Genomic DNA, 23083 nt, shown 5'->3' with positions numbered 1-23083 from the left:
CTTTTGGTTAGATGTCATACCCCTTTGCCACTAGACTAAGCTAGTGATTATGTAATTATGTTGAAACATTGATTATACATATTTTTATTTCATAAAAGTACATATAATTTAAAAAAAATATTCGGGTCTAGTGGAGTGTCAGGCCTGTGACCGTCGCCTACCCTGTCATATCCTATAGCCGGCCCTGATGAAAACCAACGAAAAGGAGCTCACACTTGCCCAAACGTCATTGCGGAGGAAGCAGGGCAACACCCACTTCTGAATACTCACACAGTGGTGTTAGGGCGTGATAAGGGTGAATTGGAATGGGCCAACGTCTGGTTACGAATTTTAAAATTAAATGATCTTAATGCGAACAGATGGCATTTTGTCTTAAAAATGTCCACTCAGTTATTTTGGATAATTTCAAATGTTGATAAAAGAAAAAGACAGAATTACAAATTTTGTCCTTTAAAATAAGACGAATTACGGTTCGTGTCCTTTTCTAAGTTTCCTTACAGGCGGTGTACTTTAAACTTTTTTTTCCTACAAGTTTTGTCCTTTACGCTAACTGGGTTAGAAAAAGTCAGTTAAGTATGACATGTGCCAGACATGTGATGGGCATAATTGTAATTTTAATAGGGGAATGTATTATATATATTTTCTTTTCTTTCTCTCTTCTTTCTTTCTAAGCCACCACCATCACCATAAATTCCGGCCACCATAAATTCCGGCCACCTCGTTGCAGATTCCATTCAACCCACCACCACCACCTCCTCTCCATCTCACAAACCGCCACCACACTTTCCGTTCACAAACGCATACGATCCCTATCACCCGAACCCGACCCATCCTTTTCCAAAACCCGTATCCGAAAACCCAATTCACCTAACCCACCCACTGACCAAGATCAGTCGCACCCACATCCTCCATCATCTCCACAACCACCGACATCATTAGCCACCGTATCACCATCAAAGCCATCATCGCGTTGACTTCTTTCTCAACCGAGCTTCCTCCAACTCTAATCGAAAACCACAGCTGCGACCTGCTTCCGTTCTCGTTGACGAAGAACGTGGCGGCCTGAACTAGGAAGACGATCCGGCGGTTGCGGCCGACTCGGAAGCTGAGATCGAGGCGGCGGACGTTGAAGCGGCGTTGAGGGAGGTTGGTGTGGTACTGGCGGTGGAGGCGGCTGTTGGAGGTTGGTGGTGGGAGGAGGCGGCGGGAGAGGAAGAGGAGAGAGCCGAAGGCTAGGGTTCCGGCGGCGATGAGGAGGAGGGAGGAGGAAGATGAGATGGCCGGAGTAGGAGGCATTAGGACATGATATTATTATTATTATTATTATTATTATTTACTGTTTTGTACGGCCGACGGTGGCGGCTGTTATGGTGGCCGGAATTTATGGTGATGGTGGTGGCTTAGAGAGAAAGAAGAGAGAAAGAAAAGAAAATATATATAATACATTCCCCTATTAAAATTACAATTATGCCCATCACATGTCTGGCACATGTCATACTTAACTGACTTTTTCTAACCCAGTTAGCGTAAAGGACAAAACTTGTAGGAAAAAAAAGTTTAAAGTACACCGCCTGCAAGGAAACTTAGAAAAGGACACGAACCGTAATTCGTCTTATTTTAAAGGACAAAATTTGTAATTCTGTCAAAGAAGAAAAATAGAAACTAAGAAAGTGGACCATCTATTTAATAAATACTAAATAGTGTCAATGAGCTAGTGGTAGAGTGATAAGACTGAGACTTGTTGTTTCATGTGATCCAGGTTCGATTCCTATCCTCAGCATTTAGTTTCAAGGCACCAGGGTGATGATGAGAGACTAGACGAGAATGTGACTTTCACTAGCTGGGTCCTTGAACGGAACGAGTTTTATCTCATCGCATTGTCATGCCTTCAGAAAGTGTTCGCTGGACGTTGGCCTTAGTTGATGGTTTTTTCTATATCGAAAGACAAATGATCCCGATGCGGTGAAATTAGACTGTAGCCTGTTTGGAGTATTTGTTGACCGTTAAAAAATAGTAAATACTAAATACAGCTGATTGCCTGATTGTGAACTAGAAGAAAACATGGGCTGAACTTCAATTAATTAATTTGGGCTTCGAATGAAAGAAAAGAAACGAGCCCACAAAAGGTATGACTATGAGTCGGCTAGAAGGCGGCGGCTCAAGTTCGACAGCGAGATCGAGAGAAGAATATAAAAGGTGTGCTTTTTTTTGGTTGATGATTTTATAGGACAATTAATTCTGTAAATTAAAAATTTTATTTTCTCTCATAAATCAATGATAATTTTTAAGACTGAGGTTTATTTTCTTAGTTTGATTGAATTCTTATATAATACAAATCGAGCTACATCTGGATAATGGATAAGCGATCAATAAGCTGCGTCGCTATCCCACTTTTGAATCGTAAAACCTATTCTACGAGCAACAAGTGTTTGATTGAATGATTGTAACACTTACATCCGAATGTTTTTCTGGAATCATACTAAGTTGATAAATAAAATTGTCATTTTATTAATTTTTCTAATAAAATTTCTAGTTTTAAAACCATAACAAGAGTCTGATTCTTAACCAAAGTAACCAATAATGGTTTATATTTGTCTATTAATTTATACTCGTTATAGAATCACACGATCCAGTTAAACATTTCTAATGGCATGGCTTTTATTTTAATCGACAGTTTTATCGTTGCGAACAAGGTGTTCTTACAACAGTGGGTTAGCTCTAACCAACAACGTGAAATCTAATGCTAATAAAAACCGTTTAAATGAATGATCATTAAACCATAATTATTAATGATCCTAAGCTAATCAACAAAAGAAAATTTAAGACTTGTGAGCTTACTCAAGCTCAATATATGTGTAGGGGCCAGGGGGTGTGAACGAGCAATGGCGAAGCCATGAATTTTTTTCAATGGGTTCGAGATTTTTTTATGTTTGATTTTTTTTCCGGCATCAAAGTTTTCAGGCCTAGATCGGTCGGGTAGGTCATTCGGTCAAATAAATAAAATACAATATCACTATCATAACAAAAGTATATTAAATAAAAAAGAAATTAATTACATATTATTATTGTTCCCTACGCATTTTATAGTTTTGTAAACGATCGCGACTTTCAAAAATAACTCTTTTTTATATAACAAATGCAAGTTTCATTCATATAATCGATTGAAGCCTTGAAGTCTTAAAGCAATCCGGTCGTTGTTATCTGGTTGAAGTCCGAAGGTGAGGCGGTGGTTGAAGCCTCGAGGCGAACTGACAAAGAATCGAAGACGATAGAAACAGAAAATGATCGTCGTTCTTTTTGGTTTTTCTTATTTAGGTATTATGTTTAATTAAAAATGTTAATTAGGAGTTTATTCATCCATTATATGAATAGTTTTTGGTTTTTTTATAATCTATATATGGGTTATAATTGTCTAATTTATAATGTTTGTTAATAATTTCATACCCTTTTAAAGCTTTTTATATTTATAAAAAATATACATTGCTAAAAAATTAACTAAATTTTTCATAATCAATGTGTTCGAATGTTTTTTTAAATGATACTTGGTTCGCTCGCTTAAAAATAATGGGTTCGATTGTTAATTCGATAACATAGGTTATATGTAAATTTGAAAAAACACCGGGTTCGGCCGAACCCGGTACGTATAATGTGGCTCTGCCACTGTGAAGGAGCCAAGCCCAAGCTTGGCTCGTTTTGATTTACGAGTCTTCGAGCTCGGCTCATTTTAATCTCTTTTCTTAGAGCTCCATCTTGCCTTGTAAGCCGTTTTCTCAAACTCGACTCGTTTATTATCTAGTTATTAAATTATATTCGTTTTTATTTATTTTAAGAAAAAACCTTAAATGAGCTTAAGTTCGACTTGAGCTCATGTAATACCTTAAACAACTTAAAACTCGGGCATGTAGTATAAGACTTAGGGTTCACTTTTAGCGGAAACCCGACCCGAGAGAAATCCGAACCCAAGTAACAAATATATAGAAGTTTGAGAAGGCAGGTACAACCTAGGAAGCAAAGGGTACAACACCCAATGCTTAAAAGAGTTCTCTTTTAATATATATAGTAATATTATCTTTTAATATATATTCTTGTTTTAAATTAAAAAATCATAAAATTCGTTGAAGCACCGTTTTCCTGAACCATGAACCACAACAGGCTCAGGCGGCTTCAGTAGTAGCTTCAGCGAGTGTCTAGTTAGCATCCAGTCAGCACTGCATGGCATAATATTATTGGATGAATTCGGAGCTAAACTTTAGCGACAACACACAGCCTTAGACTTTCAACAAATTTTTAAGATTTTTATTTATCATTTTCTTTTATTACCCATCCGTCTGTCATTCAGGTTAGTGTATCCATAGATTTCCTCTTCTATAATTTTGTGGATGATATTAGAAAAGATAAGAAAACAATGTTTTACCATCATTTATTTGAATAGGATTTGTTGGGCTAATATTCTATATTAGTATTAGGATTGTGTATGTTTTTATATTTTCTTAGAGTCGGTGTATTACGTACCTCGGTACGTTTATTTTGTAGGACGAAATGTAAAAGTTGGAGAAATGTGGAGCATATAAAATGGCCACTTAACCCATTTCTCCAACAACTCTACACACTTTCAAGGAAATAAAGAGAATTTTCTCTCTCACCCACTTCATCCTTTTTTTTTTTTTTCTTTCTTTCGTTTTCAAACTAAGATCCGAAATCCGAGTGTTGTTAGTGATTTCCGTTAGCTAACAACACGGATTGATCCGAGTAAAGTTGTTAGATCCATCCCAAAGAGGACCTACATGATTTAACTATTTATTAAATGATATAAGTTGCTATATCAAGTGACTGTATTTTTTTTCTCTTTATAAGTTGCTATATCAAGTAACGACACCATAATAATATTGTAAGAGACAAAGACTTAATTTTCGTTGCGACGAACGAGTTATTTTTGCTAGATTGTTGAAATTAGAATTAAAATGAATGAATGATTATGTTGAGATTAGTTAATTAAATTAGACAATTGGTATTGTTTAAATTTGAAAAACCCATCGTATTTTTATTATGTATTTTTTTTTAATTTAAATGGTGGTGTTCGTGTTGTAATTGTATCATATTTTTACTATGTCATAAAGTCATAAACCTTGCCGAAATGACTCGAACCGAACTGTGAACCCACAAGAAAAAATTCTTAAATCCGTCACTGATTGTACCCTTTCTTAGCCCAACCCGATACAATATACAAACCGGGTTTTGAATCATCACATAGCTCTTTTAGCGATTAAAAGCTACTTTAGTACGTAACGATTCCTCTTAATTCAAGGTACCCCAAATTTCACCATAAACCCTATTTGTGTTTGCTGCATATTTGATTTTTGTTTATGTATTGGTATTGATATAAACACCAAATTGTCGATTTGTTTTCTACGTTAGTTTGAATTGTTTTATGTGAAAGCTTTGGGATCTAAAATGATTTTGTCGATTTTTGCGTGACAATTAAGTTAGGCATTCGAGATCTTCTTGTTCTAATTTGAGAGAGATTATAAAGTTTGATTGAGATTATAATTACAACTCTATGGATAATTACAACTCCTTTTCTTTTATCTCTCTTTATTGACTTGTTTGTTGTTTAGTGACAAAGTTTAACTCGATTTCTATTTTCAGTTCTTCTTGTATTTAAACACATCACATTTTAATGAAAGATTTAATTAAGTTTATGATATCATAAGTTATTAAGTTGCGACACTAGCCCTTTTCTGTAGCAAATGAAAGTCTTTAAAATCTTAATCTTGTGGTCATAACAATGTCATGCATGACTCGTTAATAAGGGTGTTTTATTGAAATTCTATTATTCATTATTGCTTATTGAATACTCACACAATTCAAGATTTCAAGTATCCGTTCTTTGTTCTGTAACAAACATATAAAGAACTTATGGGTTTAGAAATTTCTTCTCTTTCAAGCTTTCAAGAGCATCGTTGAGACTAATCTCCAACGGAGTAAATTCAATGCCTAGACTTTCCGCTTTTTCCTTTGATACGCTGTATGGCAGCGCCTCGACACACTTTCCTTTATACCTATCCAAAATTGAAAAAAAAAAAAGTGATTCCAACTTCTAGTTAGATAATTAATCAATTAACTAATTCCCAAAAACAGGAAAATGAGTATCTAAAGTAGGTCAATGGTACTAATTAGTAATTTCCTCTCTGAATAGCCAAGATCAGGGTAGAGTTTGTCTAAGATCATCATGATCTCAGATGATCGAACAACATCCCTGACCACGCAATATCTACCATTAGCTTCTGGTTTCTCAAATGCTAATATATGCGCAGTAGCAACATCTCTCACATCAACAGTTATGTTGATTCCATCTGGAAATATTTCCTTTCCTGCATAAATAAATTCAACAACTTCATTTCAGGATCTCAATGCTTGATATGAACTTTAGCCATATATAATGAACAGCTACCAGTTTCTATAAGGCTCATAAATCCGTCAGAAGTGAAGTTAATAGTAGGTTGTAAGAGAGGACCAATCACATAACCAGGATTTATAACCACCAAATCCACACCATTCTCTTTCGAAAATTTCACAGCAGCATCTTCAGCCTGGATCTTTGATACTTGATACCACCACTAAAAGGAATACAAAATCACTCATTAATTGTAACATTCGTAGCTGATTAACGATAGTCACTCATACAAAGAAAGCAATATAGAGAAACGTCAGCTAACCCTTCCGTCTAAGATTATTATTAAGAAACAAATAAGTTTGACGCCTTAGTTGTAGTCGGTTGGAAAAAGGAATGAATTTACCTTTGCCTGTTCACAAGTGACTGGATCTGAAAACCAGGTTTCATCCACTACACCACCAGACTCCGGAAGTTTGACGCCAAACATAACTGTAGCGATTGAAGATGTCAACACCACTCTCTTGAGAGATTGAACTTTTGCAGCTGACTTAAGAACATTAAGTGTCCCCTTCACTGCAGGATCTAGCAATTCCGCCTGATGCAAAATGGAAAACTAATCAATCTTGAATACAACAGCATGGTTTAGAACTTACATCAATTTTGGAAAACCAAGAGAAAATGAACGAAAAATGACCTGTGGGTCGGTAACCTTTGGATCATCAACTGAAGTTATAATCACAGGGGATGCTGTGTGAAAGACACAAACGCAGCCATTAACTGCAGCGTCAAAAGAGCCGTCTACAGTTAAGTTAGCTTCAAACGAAGATAGTCTTTCCTTAGCTCCATCAAGAGCAAGCAGATGTTCTGTCCTTTTTGGATCATCTGCAACGTATTTTAATGGAATTAGTATGTTTTAAAGGAAACTCAAAAGTTGGATTGAAAACAATATTTACCAAGGGATCGGACAGTAGCATGAACGGTGTAGCCACGATCAAGCAAGAGCTTAACGAGCCATGAAGCTATGTATCCTGAAGCTCCTGTAACACAAACCACCTTTCCTTCCCCACTCATCTTTTCTGAATCAGTTGGCAGAAAAGTTGTTTATGGTGATATGCAAGAAAATTCGACAATGTTGTTCTGTTCTGATTTTGACTTTAATAAAATGGATGCAGAAATTACTTAATTTTTGAATATTAAAGTATTAAAAAATTCAATTATAATACGTCTCTTGGATTTAACTACTAAAAAACCAACGATGTTCTATTCTGGTTTTGATTTTAGATTAAATACCATTATATTTAATAAATTTTCAATCATAATACTGTTGGATATCAAAAGAAGTTGAATTGTTTGTGAATTGTGTACGAGATGAAAGTTAATAGATAGACAACATAAAAAATGTAGCAATACTTTTAGTACTTGAGTTGCAGCAGTAGGTTTTTGAATAAATTTTATATCATTACACAAAGTCGTGTTTTACATCAATCGAAAAAAATAAAAACAAATAAGGGTAACAGCTGTTGTCTGCCGGGAACGATGTCGTTCGTCATGGCACCCGCACGGTATCAACAATCGAGACTACTTACAATACCAAAAAAAGTATTCCCTCCGTCTTATTAGAAGTGTCATGGTTTGAAAAACAAAAAATTTTAAGGTGGACTGAATGATTACTTTTTTTTCTTACTAAATGACAATAATGTCCTTTGAAAGTTGGTCTATCAATATTGTTTATTAATGTTAGTTGTGTGTGTTTAAGGGTAAATTTGAAAATTAGCTAATAAATTTTAAAAGTGTACATTTGTAATGGAATAAACAAAAAATGAAATATGAACACTTTTAATGGGACGGAGGGAGTACCTTATTTCGAATGTAATTCTATTTTCAGGAAAAAAAAAGTTATACCTGAGCGTCGAGAAAAAGAGTAAAGACGTGTTTTACATTAGCCAAAAATCACAAACAGTAATGTCACAAACACATAGGAAAAATGTACATTTGAATTTGTGAAACAATCTCTTAAACCTTGTAGACAAACAATGTAACATGATAGGTTTTAAACATTAGATACATATAAACTTGTCGCAAACAAAAAGTTAAACATTCGGGTCGATGAGTTCCCCGTTTAAGAACTCACGGTAAGCCGCAATGGGCCAACTGAATCCACGAAATACCAACCTAGAAGCCAGAGGAACATCGATGATGATCTCTTTTTGTGTGGGCTTCTTCTCGTCCCGAATAGCAATCAAGTAACTCCTTCCAACCCACCCAATCCATCCAGCTATGTATAGAAACAAAATCCCGGGGGTGATGAACTCTCCCCAATGTCTTTGATCACCACTTACGATCAAGTGCGGCAGCCCGTCTGATCCACACAACAATCCATACTTTCCATAGTTGTCGAACCTACACGTGTGTAAATTAATTAAATACATTTCAATGGTTTTACAATCTTTACGTTTCAAACTATGTGTTAAACAAGTCGTGTTCAAGTGGTACGTTGAACCTGACACGAACCCAAAATTTCTGTAGGTTGACAAGAACATGACTCGTTTAACCCGATATTTTGTTTTTTTCATCTTGATACTCTAAATTACAAAGTTATATAAAATCTATTTTCTTTCTTCCTTTTATCCAGACTCTACAATAAAAATACTTATTTAGTTTAAACAATGGTTGTTTACGTCTGGTTTAACCGGTTTTGATAAACTACATATTCTTGTTCGAACTAGTACCAACGGTTTTGGAATTATGCAAACTGAACCAGCCGGTTTCATAGTTTGACGATTCGGTTTGCCGGTTCCTAACCAAACAATTATTTTTTAGAAACTTAAGTTTGTATTAAAGAATTTTCAAATAAATGATAAAGATTGTTCTTGAATTTATAAAATACTCCATTCGTCCCAATTAAAAGTGTCAATATTTCAATTTTCTTTGTCTCATTACAAATGTCAATTGTCAAATTTTATTAGTCAAATTCCAAGTTTTACCCTTATACACACACAACTAGCATTAATAAGCAATATTGATGGACCCAATTTCCAATGGCACTATTATCATTTGGTAAGCAAAAAAATAATCTTTCAATCTACCTTGAATTCAATCTACCTTGAACTTTGTGTTTTCCAAACAGACACTTAAAAAGGGACGGAGGGAGTATACATAACCTTACTTTTCTAAAAGAAAATCAAATAATAAATGTTAAACGATTGGTTCCAAACCATAAATATTCGAAACCATCAAATCAGCCTGCTCTTTTGGTTTGGACTGTTCGTTCGGTTTCAATGGGTTATGATCGAACACCTCTAATTTAAGCTTTAAACAACACTCTTTATTTTAAATAAATGAGTCAACTTGGAACCTGACCGGTCGACCATAGCCGACTCATTTAGCTAAACGTTATGGGTTAACCTGAGCCCGACCCACCAGTTATCCTAAATTCAAACTCATGAATTTCTTGTTACTTTTAAGACAGAGTGTTGCTAAACGTACCCCTCCCTTCCACTTTTACTAAACATACTCTCCTTCAAGTTTCATTATAATTTATAATCCGATTTATACGTTTTTGTTTACTTTTTGCCATTTTGTTATATTGGACATGGGAGGCTCGGAGGGTGTGCGAGCCGCACCATCATGTTTTTTTGGTGTTAAAAATAAGGTTATTTGCAATGGTTTATGAGATAATTACATGCTCAGAATGATTTCTGCTTATAATAGTCGGTCGATAAAAGTTTTATCCATGTACATTAATGAATAAAAAGTTTTCGTTAAGGCTTACGAGCCTTTTTATTTTGGCTCGGCCGAGGTATTTAAATTCTCGGAGACGGCCCTGATATTGGAGCGGAGTAATACGTCAAATAGAATTACCTGCGCTTAGTCTTCTCAATGGTAGCGTTAATAGCAAGAGCAGGAGCACTATCCGGAGCATAAAGCTTCAAAGAGTTTTCAAGCTTCTTAAGCGACTGCTTCTCTCTCTTAGCAAACTGCTTCGACTCTTTACACGGAGTCAAACCCGATATATCGGCATTCGCAGGCAACACCGGTACAGTTGACGACACCAGGATCGAAGACAGTGCAAGCGCAGCCGACAACGCCTTTAACGAACCTTTTCCATCAACTTTCTGGCTCTTGTCTTCTGTAGCACTTGAACATATAATATTACTTGGACATGCAACCTTTGGTTTGGATGATTTGGATACCTCAAGGGGTTGGATGAAGCTTGTGGAGATTGTGAAAGACATCTTTTGGGTTGATGTCTGGTGGATTAAGATTAAGGTTCAAATGATGATTGAGGTTGTAGTGTTGAAGATGTAGAAATGGGTGGTGGTGTGAAATCTGTGGGATAAGATGAGAAGATGAGGTGGATGATTGTTATTGGGAGATAATGGAATTGGTGGTTGTGGTTGGTTTGGACATCCGTTGTGTATCTTTTTATCTAAGTGGTGTTCGTAGGCTATGTTAAATATTTTCTTTTTGGATAATAGTTTAAGCATAGTATATTACTAAGTGGGTCTGCTAGAGATACATCATTTAAGCATTTTACACACTATTCCTCCATCTAATCATAGGCTTCATACGCAACGTATAGAATAATAACTTAAGTTAGTCAAATCAAGGATACCATACGATCATATGGAAAACCATACGAGTCATATGCTATAGAAACTATACGAGCCATATTCTTTTGTATACAGTTCGTATTATATGGAAGACGAGACGTATAAGATTTCATACGAAGCATGTAAATCTAACATAAACATATGAATCGTATAAGAAAGAATACAAATCGTATGCATATGCATGTAGGAGTTTTGAAAAATCATGAAAAGTAATCTATACGAACTGTATAGGAAATAATACGAAACGTATGACGAAGAATCTTTAAAATTGTACAATTACTTTTGCAGGAAGCGTGAAACATGTTTCAACATTTAATCCATCAATCTCTCACATATATTTATGTGTAATTGATTCTTTGACCATATTGTAAGACGAATATTAGGTATAAAAAGAATCTCTCAACCATATAAATTGTGTGATCTCATAGCGTTTTTTACCCACTTACTTCTTTGAACGAGATAAATCTAATAATGAAGTCTGTGTATATTTTACTTAGTTCTTTCTCCCCCTTCATCCCTTCCAAATGTTGTTAAAAATATTACCAACCTAAATTTACAGCCCTAGTTAGGTTACACTTTGTTCTCCAGTAGAAACCGACTGCAAAATTCAATGACATGAAAGTAATTATTTAAATGGATTTCTGGAATTAGTGTTCTACTGTTCTTGAATTCAAGCTAAATCATTATCAAATTCATTTAAACCATAATTATTGTCCGATTTATTCATCTTTAGATGTTAGTTATGTCAATAGTTGATCACTGGTTCATGATTTCAGATTTTATCAAATAAACCATATTTACTAACTGCAAAATATTATTATTTGTAGTTGAACCAAAAAGGATTTGGTCCTGGTGCAATAAGCTCACATGCAATCACTATTGTTGGAGACAAAGCTTACGCCTTTGTTTTAGATGGTTGTTACAAGTAAAACTTATTTAGTTACACATTCAAATACGAACTGTATACATTTTAGATGATTCGTATTTAAGCTATACGAAATGTATCCTTTTTATACGAAGCGTTTATTAATTTTACTTAAAAGTTAATCATATGAATCGTATGCTTTTCATATTATTCGTATTGTTTATACAAAAGCCATATGAACCGTATAACATTACATACGAAACGTATGACGTCTGAAAAAGTATTACAGCATATGGGTCGTATGCTGAGCATACGAAGCGTATTCTGAATGGTGTATAAATGTGACTAGTTAATAGGTATAGATGCTGTGCCTGTAAAATTTGCCATTACTAAGTTATGTAATATATATTATTTAAATATTAGAGCATATATAGTGGTTACATGACAAAGTAAAAATTGTTTCGTCACGTTATTATCTAATAACGTAGATGAAAAACGTCTTATAAAAGGATACCTAGTGGTTTCACCAATCTAATATAATTAAAATAGTATTTATATTATATGAAAAAATAAATAAATTAAGAAAGTGGGGAATTGTTATGAGAACCAGGGCCGGCTTCGAGAAAGCGAAAACTTTTTTGGACCTTAAGTAAAAGGAACATTTTGTTGGTTTAAACAATTTAATTTTAAATGGGCTTACTTGATTATGATTTGAGTTGTGTAAAAAACTTTTGTATAAAAATAAGCTTAATATTGTCTCAAATATGACTAAAATTCACAACCTTTTGGTTAGATGTCATACCCCTTTGCCACTAGACTAAGCTAGTGATTATGTAATTATGTTGAAACATTGATTATACATATTTTTATTTCATAAAAGTACATATAATTTAAAAAAAATATTCGGGTCTAGTGGAGTGTCAGGCATGTGACCGTCGCCTACCCTGTCATATCCTATAGCCGGCCCTGATGAAAACCAACGAAAAGGAGCTCACACTTGCCCAAACGTCATTGCGGTGGAAGCAGGGCAACACCCACTTCTGAATACTCACACAGTGGTGTTAGGGCGTGATAAGGGTGAATTGGAATGGGCCAACGTCTGGTTACGAATTTTAAAATTAAATGATCTTAATGCGAACAGATGGCATTTTGTCTTAAAAATGTCCACTCAGTTATTTTGGATAATTTCAAATGTTGATAAAAGAAAAAGGCAGAATTACAAATTTTGTCCTTTAAAATAAGACGAACTACGGTTCGTGTCCTTTTCTAAGTTTCCTTGCAGGCGGTGTACTTTAAACTTTTTTTTCCTACAAGTTTTGTCCTTTACGCTAACTGGGTTAGAAAAAGTCAGTTAAGTATGACATGTGCCAAACATGTGATGGGCACAATTGTAATTTTAATAGGGGAATGTATTATATATATTTTCTTTTCTTTCTCTCTTCTTTCTCTCTAAGCCACCACCATCACCATAAATTCCGGCCACCATAAATTCCGGCCACCTCGTTGCAGATTCCATTCAACCCACCACCACCACCTCCTCTCCATCTCACAAACCGCCACCACACTTTCCGTTCACAAACGCAAACGATCCCTATCACCCGAACCCGACCCATCCTTTTCCAAAACCCGTATCCGAAAACCCAATTCACCTAACCCACCCACTGACCAAGATCAGTCGCACCCACATCCTCCATCATCTCCACAACCACCGGCATCATTAGCCACCGTATCACCATCAAAGCCATCATCGCGTTGACTTCTTTCTCAACCGAGCTTCCTCCAACTCTAATCGAAAACCACAGCTGCGACCTGCTTCCGTTCTCGTTGACGAAGAACGTGGCGGCCTGAACTAGGAAGACGATCCGGCGGTTGCGGCCGACTCGGAAGCTGAGATCGAGGCGGCGGACGTTGAAGCGGCGTTGAGGGAGGTTGGTGTGGTACTGGCGGTGGAGGCGGCTGTTGGAGGTTGGTGGTGGGAGGAGGCGGCGGGAGAGGAAGAGGAGAGAGCCGAAGGCTAGGGTTCCGGCGGCGATGAGGAGGAGGGAGGAGGAAGATGAGATGGCCGGAGTAGGAGGCATTAGGACATGATATTATTATTATTATTATTATTATTATTATTATTATTATTATTATTATTATTATTATTTACTGTTTTGTACGGCCGACGGTGGTGGCTGTTATGGTGGCCGGAATTTATGGTGATGGTGGTGGCTTAGAGAGAAAGAAGAGAGAAAGAAAAGAAAATATATATAATACATTCCCCTATTAAAATTACAATTATGCCCATCACATGTCTGGCACATGTCATACTTAACTGACTTTTTCTAACCCAGTTAGCGTAAAGGACAAAACTTGTAGGAAAAAAAAGTTTAAAGTACACCGCCTGCAAGGAAACTTAGAAAAGGACACGAACCGTAATTCGTCTTATTTTAAAGGACAAAATTTGTAATTCTGTCAAAGAAGAAAAATAGAAACTAAGAAAGTGGACCATCTATTTAATAAATACTAAATAGTGTCAATGAGCTAGTGGTAGAGTGATAAGACTGAGACTTGTTGTTTCATGTGATCCAGGTTCGATTCCTATCCTCAGCATTTAGTTTCAAGGCACCAGGGTGATGATGAGAGACTAGACGAAAATGTGACTTTCACTTGCTGGGTCCTTGAACGGAACGAGTTTTATCTCATCGCATTGTCATGCCTTCAGAAAGTGTTCGCTGGACGTTGGCCTTAGTTGATGGTTTTTTCCATATCGAAAGACAAATGATCCCGATGCGGTGAAATTAGACTGTAGCCTGTTTGGAGTATTTGTTGACCGTTAAAAAATAGTAAATACTAAATACAGCTGATTGCCTGATTGTGAACTAGAAGAAAACATGGGCTGAACTTCAATTAATTAATTTGGGCTTCGAATGAAAGAAAAGAAACGAGCCCACAAAAGGTATGACTATGAGTCGGCTAGAAGGCGGCGGCTCAAGTTCGACAGCGAGATCGAGATAAGAATATAAAAGGTGTGCTTTTTTTTGGTTGATGATTTTATAGGACAATTAATTCTGTAAATTAAAATTTTATTTTCTCTCATAAATCAATGATAATTTTTAAGACTGAGGTTTATTTTCTTAGTTTGATTGAATTCTTATATAATACAAATCGAGCTACATCTGGATAATGGATAAGCGATCAATAAGCTGCGTCGCTATCCCACTTTTGAATCGTAAAACCTATTCTACGAGCAACAAGTGTTTGATTGAATGATTGTAACACTTACATCCGAATGTTTTTCTGGAATCATACTAAGTTGATAAATAAAATTGTCATTTTATTAATTTTTCTAATAAAATTTCTAGTTTTAAAACCATAACAAGAGTCTGATTCTTAACCAAAGTAACCAATAATGGTTTATATTTGTCTATTAATTTATACTCGTTATAGAATCACACGATCCAGTTAAACATTTCTAATGGCATGGCTTTTATTTTAATCGACAGTTTTATCGTTGCGAACAAGGTGTTCTTACAACAGTGGGTTAGCTCTAACCAACAACGTGAAATCTAATGCTAATAAAAACCGTTTAAATGAATGATCATTAAACCATAATTATTAATGATCCTAAGCTAATCAACAAAAGAAAATTTAAGACTTGTGAGCTTACTCAAGCTCAATATATGTGTAGGGGTCAGGGGGTGTGAATGAGCAATGGCGAAGCCATGAATTTTTTTCAATGGGTTCGAGATTTTTTTATGTTTGATTTTTTTTCCGGCATCAAAGTTTTCAGGCCTAGATGGGTCGGGTAGGTCATTCGGTCAAATAAATAAAATACAATATCACTATCATAACAAAAGTATATTAAATAAAAAAGAAATTAATTACATATTATTATTGTTCCCTACGCATTTTATAGTTTTGTAAACGATCGCGACTTTCAAAAATAACTCTTTTTTATATAACAAATGCAAGTTTCATTCATATAATCGATTGAAGCCTTGAAGTCTTAAAGCAATCCGGTCGTTGTTATCTGGTTGAAGTCCGAAGGTGAGGCGGTGGTTGAAGCCTCGAGGCGAACTGACAAAGAATCGAAGACGATAGAAACAGAAAATGATCGTCGTTCTTTTTGGTTTTTCTTATTTAGGTATTATGTTTAATTAAAAATGTTAATTAGGAGTTTATTCATCCATTATATGAATAGTTTTTGGTTTTTTTATAATCTATATATGGGTTATAATTGTCTAATTTATAATGTTTGTTAATAATTTCATACCCTTTTAAAGCTTTTTATATTTATAAAAAATATACATTGCTAAAAAATTAACTAAATTTTTCATAATCAATGTGTTCGAATGTTTTTTTAAATGATACTTGGTTCGCTCGCTTAAAAATAATGGGTTCGATTGTTAATTCGATAACATAGGTTATATGTAAATTTGAAAAAACACCGGGTTCGGCCGAACCCGGTACGTATAATGTGGCTCTGCCACTGTGAAGGAGCCAAGCCCAAGCTTGGCTCGTTTTGATTTACGAGTCTTCGAGCTCGGCTCATTTTAATCTCTTTTCTTAGAGCTCCATCTTGCCTTGTAAGCCGTTTTCTCAAACTCGACTCGTTTATTATCTAGTTATTAAATTATATTCGTTTTTATTTATTTTAAGAAAAAACCTTAAATGAGCTTAAGTTCGACTTGAGCTCATGTAATACCTTAAACAACTTAAAACTCGGGCATGTAGTATAAGACTTAGGGTTCACTTTTAGCGGAAACCCGACCCGAGAGAAATCCGAACCTAAACACAAACTAACCCGACCTGAAAAACCCAAACCCGAGAAAATGCCAACCCAAACCCGAAACGAAGTAATTCAGATTGGTTATTGGGTCTGATTTCTAGGTTTCAGGTCAACCCGAATAAATTATTTGTTTAAAAATACATTATTATTAGATATGTACACCGTATACGAAACATATTCCCACTTGTTTATATTCCACTTGCTATGGTTGATTGACTATTTATTGTTTTTATATATCTTTTCTATTTAAGGTTAATAACAACTTTAATTGAATAATAGGTTGCTTTACTAGGTTATGCTTATTTATTATTTGGTTATTTATGTAACGAGTAAAGAAGAATATGTTGTTTTAGTTTTCACGTTGTGTATTTCTTTTACTTTTTTATTTCCTTTTTGTTATCTTAGATACCTGCAACCTAATTAACCCAACTTGGGTTGAGTTTTAGGTCTAAAATTAAAACTTTAAAACCCGAAGAACCTAACCTGAGAAACCAAAAACCCGAAAAACAAACCTGCAACTGATACGTAGAAGTCTATAAGTAGATGTGATCAAACTCAATGTACACGTAACCATGGTTGCATTGCATGCATGAAATAATAATATTATATTATCATTTGTCTTTCAACCTCTTCCACGTGCACCCAAAGGCGGCAACTGTCAATCCACCATACACACCTCACTCACCGACTCATCTTACCACACGCCGGAGATTCAAAACAAATCAACCAACCAACCAACCTTCATGACACCGGAGAGCTTATTAGCATCAGCAGCAATCAACCTAGGCCTTGCGTTCGTCATCCTGTGTCTCTTCTCCGTGTTCCGGAAACAACACGCCAATGCCAACATTTACTACTGCCGTCGTATCTCTCTCCACCACCCGATTTCATTCGACCAGTCGTTTACGCGGTTTGTTCCGTCTGTAGATTGGATCCGTGACGCTGTTAGGGTTTCTGAGGATGAGGTGAGGATGAGGTTTTGAGTGCGTGTGGTCTTGATGCACTCGTTGTCATGCGGTTTTTTAAATTAGGGTTAGTTGATTTATTTAATTAATTTCCACTGTTTTGTTGTTTTTATGTGATGAGTTTGTGGAATTTGTGTTATTCCAAATGATTGGAATTAGGTTAGAAAACAATTTATAGAAATTTTGCTATATAGGGTGTCCGGATAGAGGTCAGACGGCAGTTTTGATCAAAAAGTTTTAAAGTTTTAACCGTATATGGCCAGGTCAGGTTAGGCATATAAACGAGCCAAGCCCAAGACTGACTAGACTTGGACTTGGCTCGTTTCGAGCTCTTATTCTGAAGCTCGGTTTGTGAGTTTTTTTTGGAGCTTGGGGTTGGATCGTTTGTTATATATTAATTAATTTAGATACTTTTTTAATTATTTATTTTTATATATTTTGAGAATAATCTTAAACGATCCGGCTCGAGCTCGTGTAGTAACTTGAATGAGCTAAAGCTAAGCTCGAGCTCGGGTGTGCAATGTAACTTAATGCATAATAGTCGAAAAGAGGTAAAACTTAAAAATAAGCAAGGCTCAACAAACCTAACGAGCTTCCCATACAAGGCTCGAGCCCTTGCTTGATAACTAAACGAGCTTTCTTTGAGTTTCGGGCACGGTTCTTTTCGAGTTCTTTGTCTATTCGAGCTTGAGTAGCTCATGAGCAGCTCAGCTCGTTAGCACCTCTAGTTAAAGTTTGACCCTCTATAGTAAGAAAAGAACGGCACTCCATATATTGTTCAAACAGCTGTTATGGCCAATAATTTTTGAAGTTTGACTTTTTTGGGTCAAAATGGTCATTGGAGTGTTTTTCGAACGGCCGTTTGACGGTGTGAAATCAAATGGGATGGTGTAGCTATAGCATGATCATTTGCAATAATCATTTGGGCAGGATAAAGTTTTTTGTGGTGTGCTCTGCTGTGGGATTGATGATTCTTCTACCACTCAACTGGTCTGTTCCCAATGGTTCATCTCCAACCTCTCGTTCCATGGATTCTCTCACAATTACCAATATTCCTAAAGGATCAAACCGGCTTTGGATACACTTCTTGTCGGTCTGCTTCATATCCTTTACCGGAATATATATGCTTCACAAGGTAATTTCTCTAGTAATTTTTACTTTTGTTGCACTGCATTTGAAGTTAATTATTTACTGCATTTGTATATTTTGGTGAGGTTTATAACAGGTGACCTCGTGTGCTCCATTTGATCTCTAGGAATACAAAATTGTTCTTGGTAAAAGAGTTCAACAGTTGCGTAACATGAGGCATCAACCGACTCAACTCACTGTTCTGGTTCGACAAGTTCCTTTGTGCGATGAACATTTGGAATTCAGTTGCAGTGTTGATCATTTCTTCTCTAGATATCATCCAAATGCTTATCATTCTTTTCAGATTCTGTATGCAAGAAACCGTCTTAAGGTAACTTGACATACACCATGATCAAACATCATACATATAATCATACATATACATGCATCTATATGTATTCCCAAACACAGCAGCATTAATTTGTGATAGTTGATTGAAACTTCAAACCTAAAATGTTAATCACCATTTAATTTGTACTTTGTAGGAATTACCGGTTGCTTTTGTCACATTTAAGTCTCGTTGGGATGCTGCACTCGTTTCCCAAACGCAGCAGCATCCAAATCCATTAACATGGATCACCCAAATGGCCCCAGAACCTAGAGATGTATTGTGGAAGAATTTGTCAATCCCTTACAAGCATTTAGTACTCTACAGAACCGGCGTTTTTACTGCAGAAAGTCTTTTCACTATATTCTTTGCTATCCCAGTAACCGCTGTTCAAGGAATAGCTCAATATGAAAAACTAAAAACATGGTTTCCACCAGCCATGGCTATCCAATTGATGTCAGTTTTCATTTCAAAGTTTGAAATTGATAATTGAGTTGCCTATAAAATTTTAAAATAATCTGTGTTTTGCAGACCAGGATTGAGCTCGGTTATTACAGGTTATCTTCCGAGTGTTATTCTTAGTGGATTTCTTTATGCTGTTCCTTTTGTGATCAAAGGAATGGCTGGAGTAGCTGGTTATGTTTCAAGAAGTCAACAGGAACAAAAAGCTAGCAACATGGTTTTCTACTTTTTAATGGCTAATGTTTTTTTCATGAGTGTTTTATCGGGATCTTTACTTGATCAAATTGGGAAAAGTTTCATTAACCCACGGGATGTACCGAGCCGTCTTGCAGGGGCGGTCTCTGCTAGAGTAAGTAGCATGAATTTCTTTTATCTCCTTTTTTTATCACTTAGTTTTTGATATTAATAGAAGGTGAGGTTTGCGGTTTCAGTTTTGTAACGAGTTTGGGACCATCTATGTAATTAACTCTAGTTATTATATCTGTGCAGGCTGATTTCTTTATGACATATATTTTAACGAGTGGGTTAGCAGGATTTTCAATTGAGATGCTTCAACCCGCATTACTTATATGGGATACTATGAAAATACATACGTGGGGCCGAGGAAAAAAGAAATTCAACCATCTTTTTTCATTTCCTTATTATAGAATTATTCCATTTGCTTCTCTTTTCGTGCTTATTGGCACTGTGTACGCGGTCATTGCACCGTTACTTCTTCCGTTTCTCATCGTCTACTTCCTTCTAGGCTATGTTGTATACATCAATCAGGTTTGTTTCAAATTCATACAATACATTAAGTTTGAATTTTATATGACTTTATTGAATGATTTTGAGAGATAATGTTAACTTGATAATGTGTTTATTTATGCAGTTTCATGATGTATATGATGATGTATATGAAACAACATATGAGACGTGTGGACAATATTGGCCTTATATACATCATCATGTTGTTGTGGCCATCATTGTCATGCAAATCACCATGATTGGGCTCTTTGGACTGAAATCAAAACCCTCTGCATCTATCGCGACAATACCACTCCTTGTTGTCACTATAGCTTACAATGAGTATTGCAAGTTCCGGTTTCTTCCTACATTTTATAACTGCTCTGTCAAGGTATGTTTAAATCTAGTGTTTATATTTCTGATTGACCTACTTATTGGTGTATGGGTTACCTTATATAATATGTGATATTATTTTTATTGCAATTTTAAGCGGGTCGATTGGTAGTCAACCTGTCTATTTAGACGAGTTAAACATGTAAAAACCTGAACACAATATGTGTATTAAAACAGTTAAACATGACAACCAAAGCTTAGTTAATTTTATTTCGTTATTTGGATCAAGTCAGGAATCGCCTACCTTAAATTTGAGTAACCCTTTCCCATTTCACAAACTGTTTCACTTTCTTCATCAAAAAATGTCATATTTGGTTACTTTATGTACAAACTTTTTAATTATCAAAGAACTTTTAGATATTCAAACATCTAATTATATTTTCGAAATACAAAAATTATCTAACATTGTCTGGTTTAATTACAAGTACTTGCCTTTTTTTATTGTTCAATGTCACAATTGTTTTCTACGGCTTATATTTCTATACCCTGGTTTTCTTTTTTGATAATTATGAATTTAGAAGTCAAAGTTGTTTTAACCTAAATACATATCATAACTCTTGTTACTTAGGATGCCAAGGATAGTGATGAGCTTGACAAATATGGACCGACTGATGTTGATGCGGCTTGTCTTAAAGCAGTAGAGGCATATCGACCACCTTCTTTGCCTCAAGCGTGTATCACAATGGAAGAATCAACCTCCACTCAACCATTATTATCAGCAACACCCTAATGGTTGTTTTTTTCTTTTCTTAAGGTAAAATTCATTAAATTATTAACATTTTTCTCTGAAGAGGTTGTGTAAGTGACCTTATCAGCTTATAATTGTAAGTTTTTCGGTTATTTTTGTTATTGTATTTTCGTAAATTTACAGTGACAATGAAGTTTAGTAAGATTAAGAGATCAAATTATTTTGGGCTATTTTTTCAATTGAAAACTGAAAGTTGTGTTGTTTTGTTTGTGTTAACTAGGGTATAAGTCCGCGTTACACACGGGTGGAAAAACATGTCAACAAACATAATAAATTTAAACAACAAATTCAAGCAACACAAAACTTCTTCAACTTTTGGACCAAAACGTTAACATTTACAATGTCTAGATATTAAAAGTTTAAAGTTACATTAAGTTAGTGTACATCAAACCATCAAAAAAACATCAACAAAAGACCTAAACATGTTCTTTCATATTAAACCACAATCAACTTCTTCAAATATTCTAACAAAAGAAACTTATTTTGCTTCACCACTTGAAAATTTTAAAAAATTAATATCATCCAAATTAAATATACCATTAAAATAATAACATGTTTAATAATGAAAGCCCGTGTTACACACGGATGCAAGTTATAATAAAAGTAAAAAAATATTACATGTAATACGTAAATTGAGTTATATTACATAATGATTTATATTTATGACTTTTATAATAAGTTTTTGATATATTTATACACTATTAATTATAAATTATAATTTGCAAACCAAACCTTGTTGTTTGATTTATTTTAAAATAAAACATTCATACCGATATTATTATACATTTTATGTGTATAAAAATGATTTTTGGAACAAATGTTATCATGTGTTAAAAAATGTCTTGTTATAACGTTGGAAGAATTGGAGACGAAGACTCAAAACAATAATGTGTGTATCATACACGTGAAAATTATATATAAATATATATAGTGACAATAATAATAATAATAATGAATTGATAGTGTAATATTTATAAGAACAAATAATTTTACATTCATTAGGAGGTATTACATTGTTGTTTTTATTAAAATAAAATAACATATATCAATAAACAAAGTAAAATGTCAACTTAAAACATATTTCTAACTTAAACCATGAAGTAAAAAAAAATGTTAATAAAAACTAAATCATGATATATGAAGTCATAAAGCCTTGTTTATTAAAAAATCATCGAAATAGAAAGAAATGTGTTGTAATTTTTTATACTTGCAAATAAGAAAACTAAAATCACCATAAAAACAAATTCAATGTATTGTTAATAAGAGAACTAAATATATAATTAATACAATTTATAAACTTATAAACAAATCAGAAATCTCTATATACATTCTTAGATTGAAAAAATTAATTTTATGATAAAATTATATAAAGATATTCCTCATATTATCATACGGTTATTATAAGTTGTTTGACAAAATTATTACACGGTTTTTATTTATAGATGATTTATATAAAATTTGTAAGGATGTGATCGAATTAATTATGATGTCAGTTTTTATCTAATTCTAAGTATTAAGTTTGAATATTAAATTGCGTCAGTTTCGGTTTAATTTGAATATTCATATTTTGCCAAATTTGGTTAGAAATGATTTATATATGAAAATTGAATGTCTTTTTAGTTAAAAAAAACAGTATAACTTAAAAATAACTTGTGACGACACGAATTCATACCGAACATATTTGATACTC

At 34.6% G+C, this 23083-nt stretch overlaps 2 protein-coding genes and 1 pseudogene across 5 annotated transcripts; 1 reads left to right on the top strand and 2 right to left on the bottom strand.

Moving 5' to 3' along the window:
* Positions 1-5799: 5799 nt before the first annotated feature.
* LOC143532754 (phenylacetaldehyde reductase-like) lies at positions 5800-7642 on the bottom strand. 3 transcript variants are annotated; one of them, XM_077027716.1, is made up of 6 exons: positions 7348-7642; positions 7089-7276; positions 6798-6989; positions 6452-6617; positions 6171-6371; positions 5800-6051 (listed from the first exon to the last, which is right to left on the bottom strand). In XM_077027716.1, the coding sequence occupies exons 1-6, from the start codon at positions 7463-7465 to the stop codon at positions 5915-5917; spliced, it is 1002 nt and encodes a 333-aa protein (XP_076883831.1). In that variant the 5' UTR covers positions 7466-7642; the 3' UTR covers positions 5800-5914. The 3 variants fall into 3 exon arrangements, with proteins under 3 accessions (XP_076883831.1, XP_076883832.1, XP_076883830.1); XM_077027717.1 differs by having other exon boundaries at positions 7104-7276; XM_077027715.1 differs by lacking the exon at positions 5800-6051 and having other exon boundaries at positions 6127-6371; positions 7104-7276.
* Positions 7643-8381: 739 nt separating this feature from the next.
* Positions 8382-10788, bottom strand: LOC143532744 (photosystem I reaction center subunit III, chloroplastic-like). The gene is made up of 2 exons (XM_077027707.1): positions 10256-10788; positions 8382-8794 (listed from the first exon to the last, which is right to left on the bottom strand). The coding sequence occupies exons 1-2, from the start codon at positions 10627-10629 to the stop codon at positions 8485-8487; spliced, it is 684 nt and encodes a 227-aa protein (XP_076883822.1). The 5' UTR covers positions 10630-10788; the 3' UTR covers positions 8382-8484.
* Positions 10789-17330: 6542 nt separating this feature from the next.
* On the top strand, positions 17331-21651 carry LOC143532727 (hyperosmolality-gated Ca2+ permeable channel 2.5-like; annotated as a pseudogene). Its single transcript, XR_013135232.1, has 8 exons — positions 17331-17675; positions 18539-18743; positions 18864-19067; positions 19222-19520; positions 19596-19875; positions 20016-20294; positions 20398-20643; positions 21214-21651. The product of XR_013135232.1 is annotated as a hyperosmolality-gated Ca2+ permeable channel 2.5-like (transcript).
* The last annotated feature ends 1432 nt before the right edge of the window (positions 21652-23083 follow it).

The sequence above is a fragment of the Bidens hawaiensis genome, unplaced genomic scaffold, assembly GCF_021521415.1.
Source record: "Bidens hawaiensis isolate Kalapana, Puna unplaced genomic scaffold, B.hawaiensis_p1.1 tig00009541_1, whole genome shotgun sequence".
Taxonomy (NCBI): Eukaryota; Viridiplantae; Streptophyta; class Magnoliopsida; order Asterales; family Asteraceae; genus Bidens; species Bidens hawaiensis.
The sequence above is the reverse complement of the archived record's forward strand: the minus strand, read 5'-3'. Positions and strand labels throughout refer to the sequence as shown.

Bases quoted from the DNA above. Each gene is read 5' to 3' on its own strand.
- LOC143532754 (XM_077027716.1), bottom strand. From the start codon at position 7,465: ATGAGTGGGGAAGGAAAGGTGGTTTGTGTTACAGGAGCTTCAGGATAC. The intron at 7,277-7,347 runs GTAAATATTGTT...AATACGTTGCAG, and splicing joins TGCTACTGTCCGATCCCTTG to ATGATCCAAAAAGGACAGAA. The intron at 6,990-7,088 runs GTCATTTTTCGT...ATTTTGCATCAG, and splicing joins CAAAGGTTACCGACCCACAG to GCGGAATTGCTAGATCCTGC.
- LOC143532744 (XM_077027707.1), bottom strand. From the start codon at position 10,629: ATGTCTTTCACAATCTCCACAAGCTTCATCCAACCCCTTGAGGTATCC. The intron at 8,795-10,255 runs GTAATTCTATTT...ACACACGTGTAG, and splicing joins ATTGAGAAGACTAAGCGCAG to GTTCGACAACTATGGAAAGT.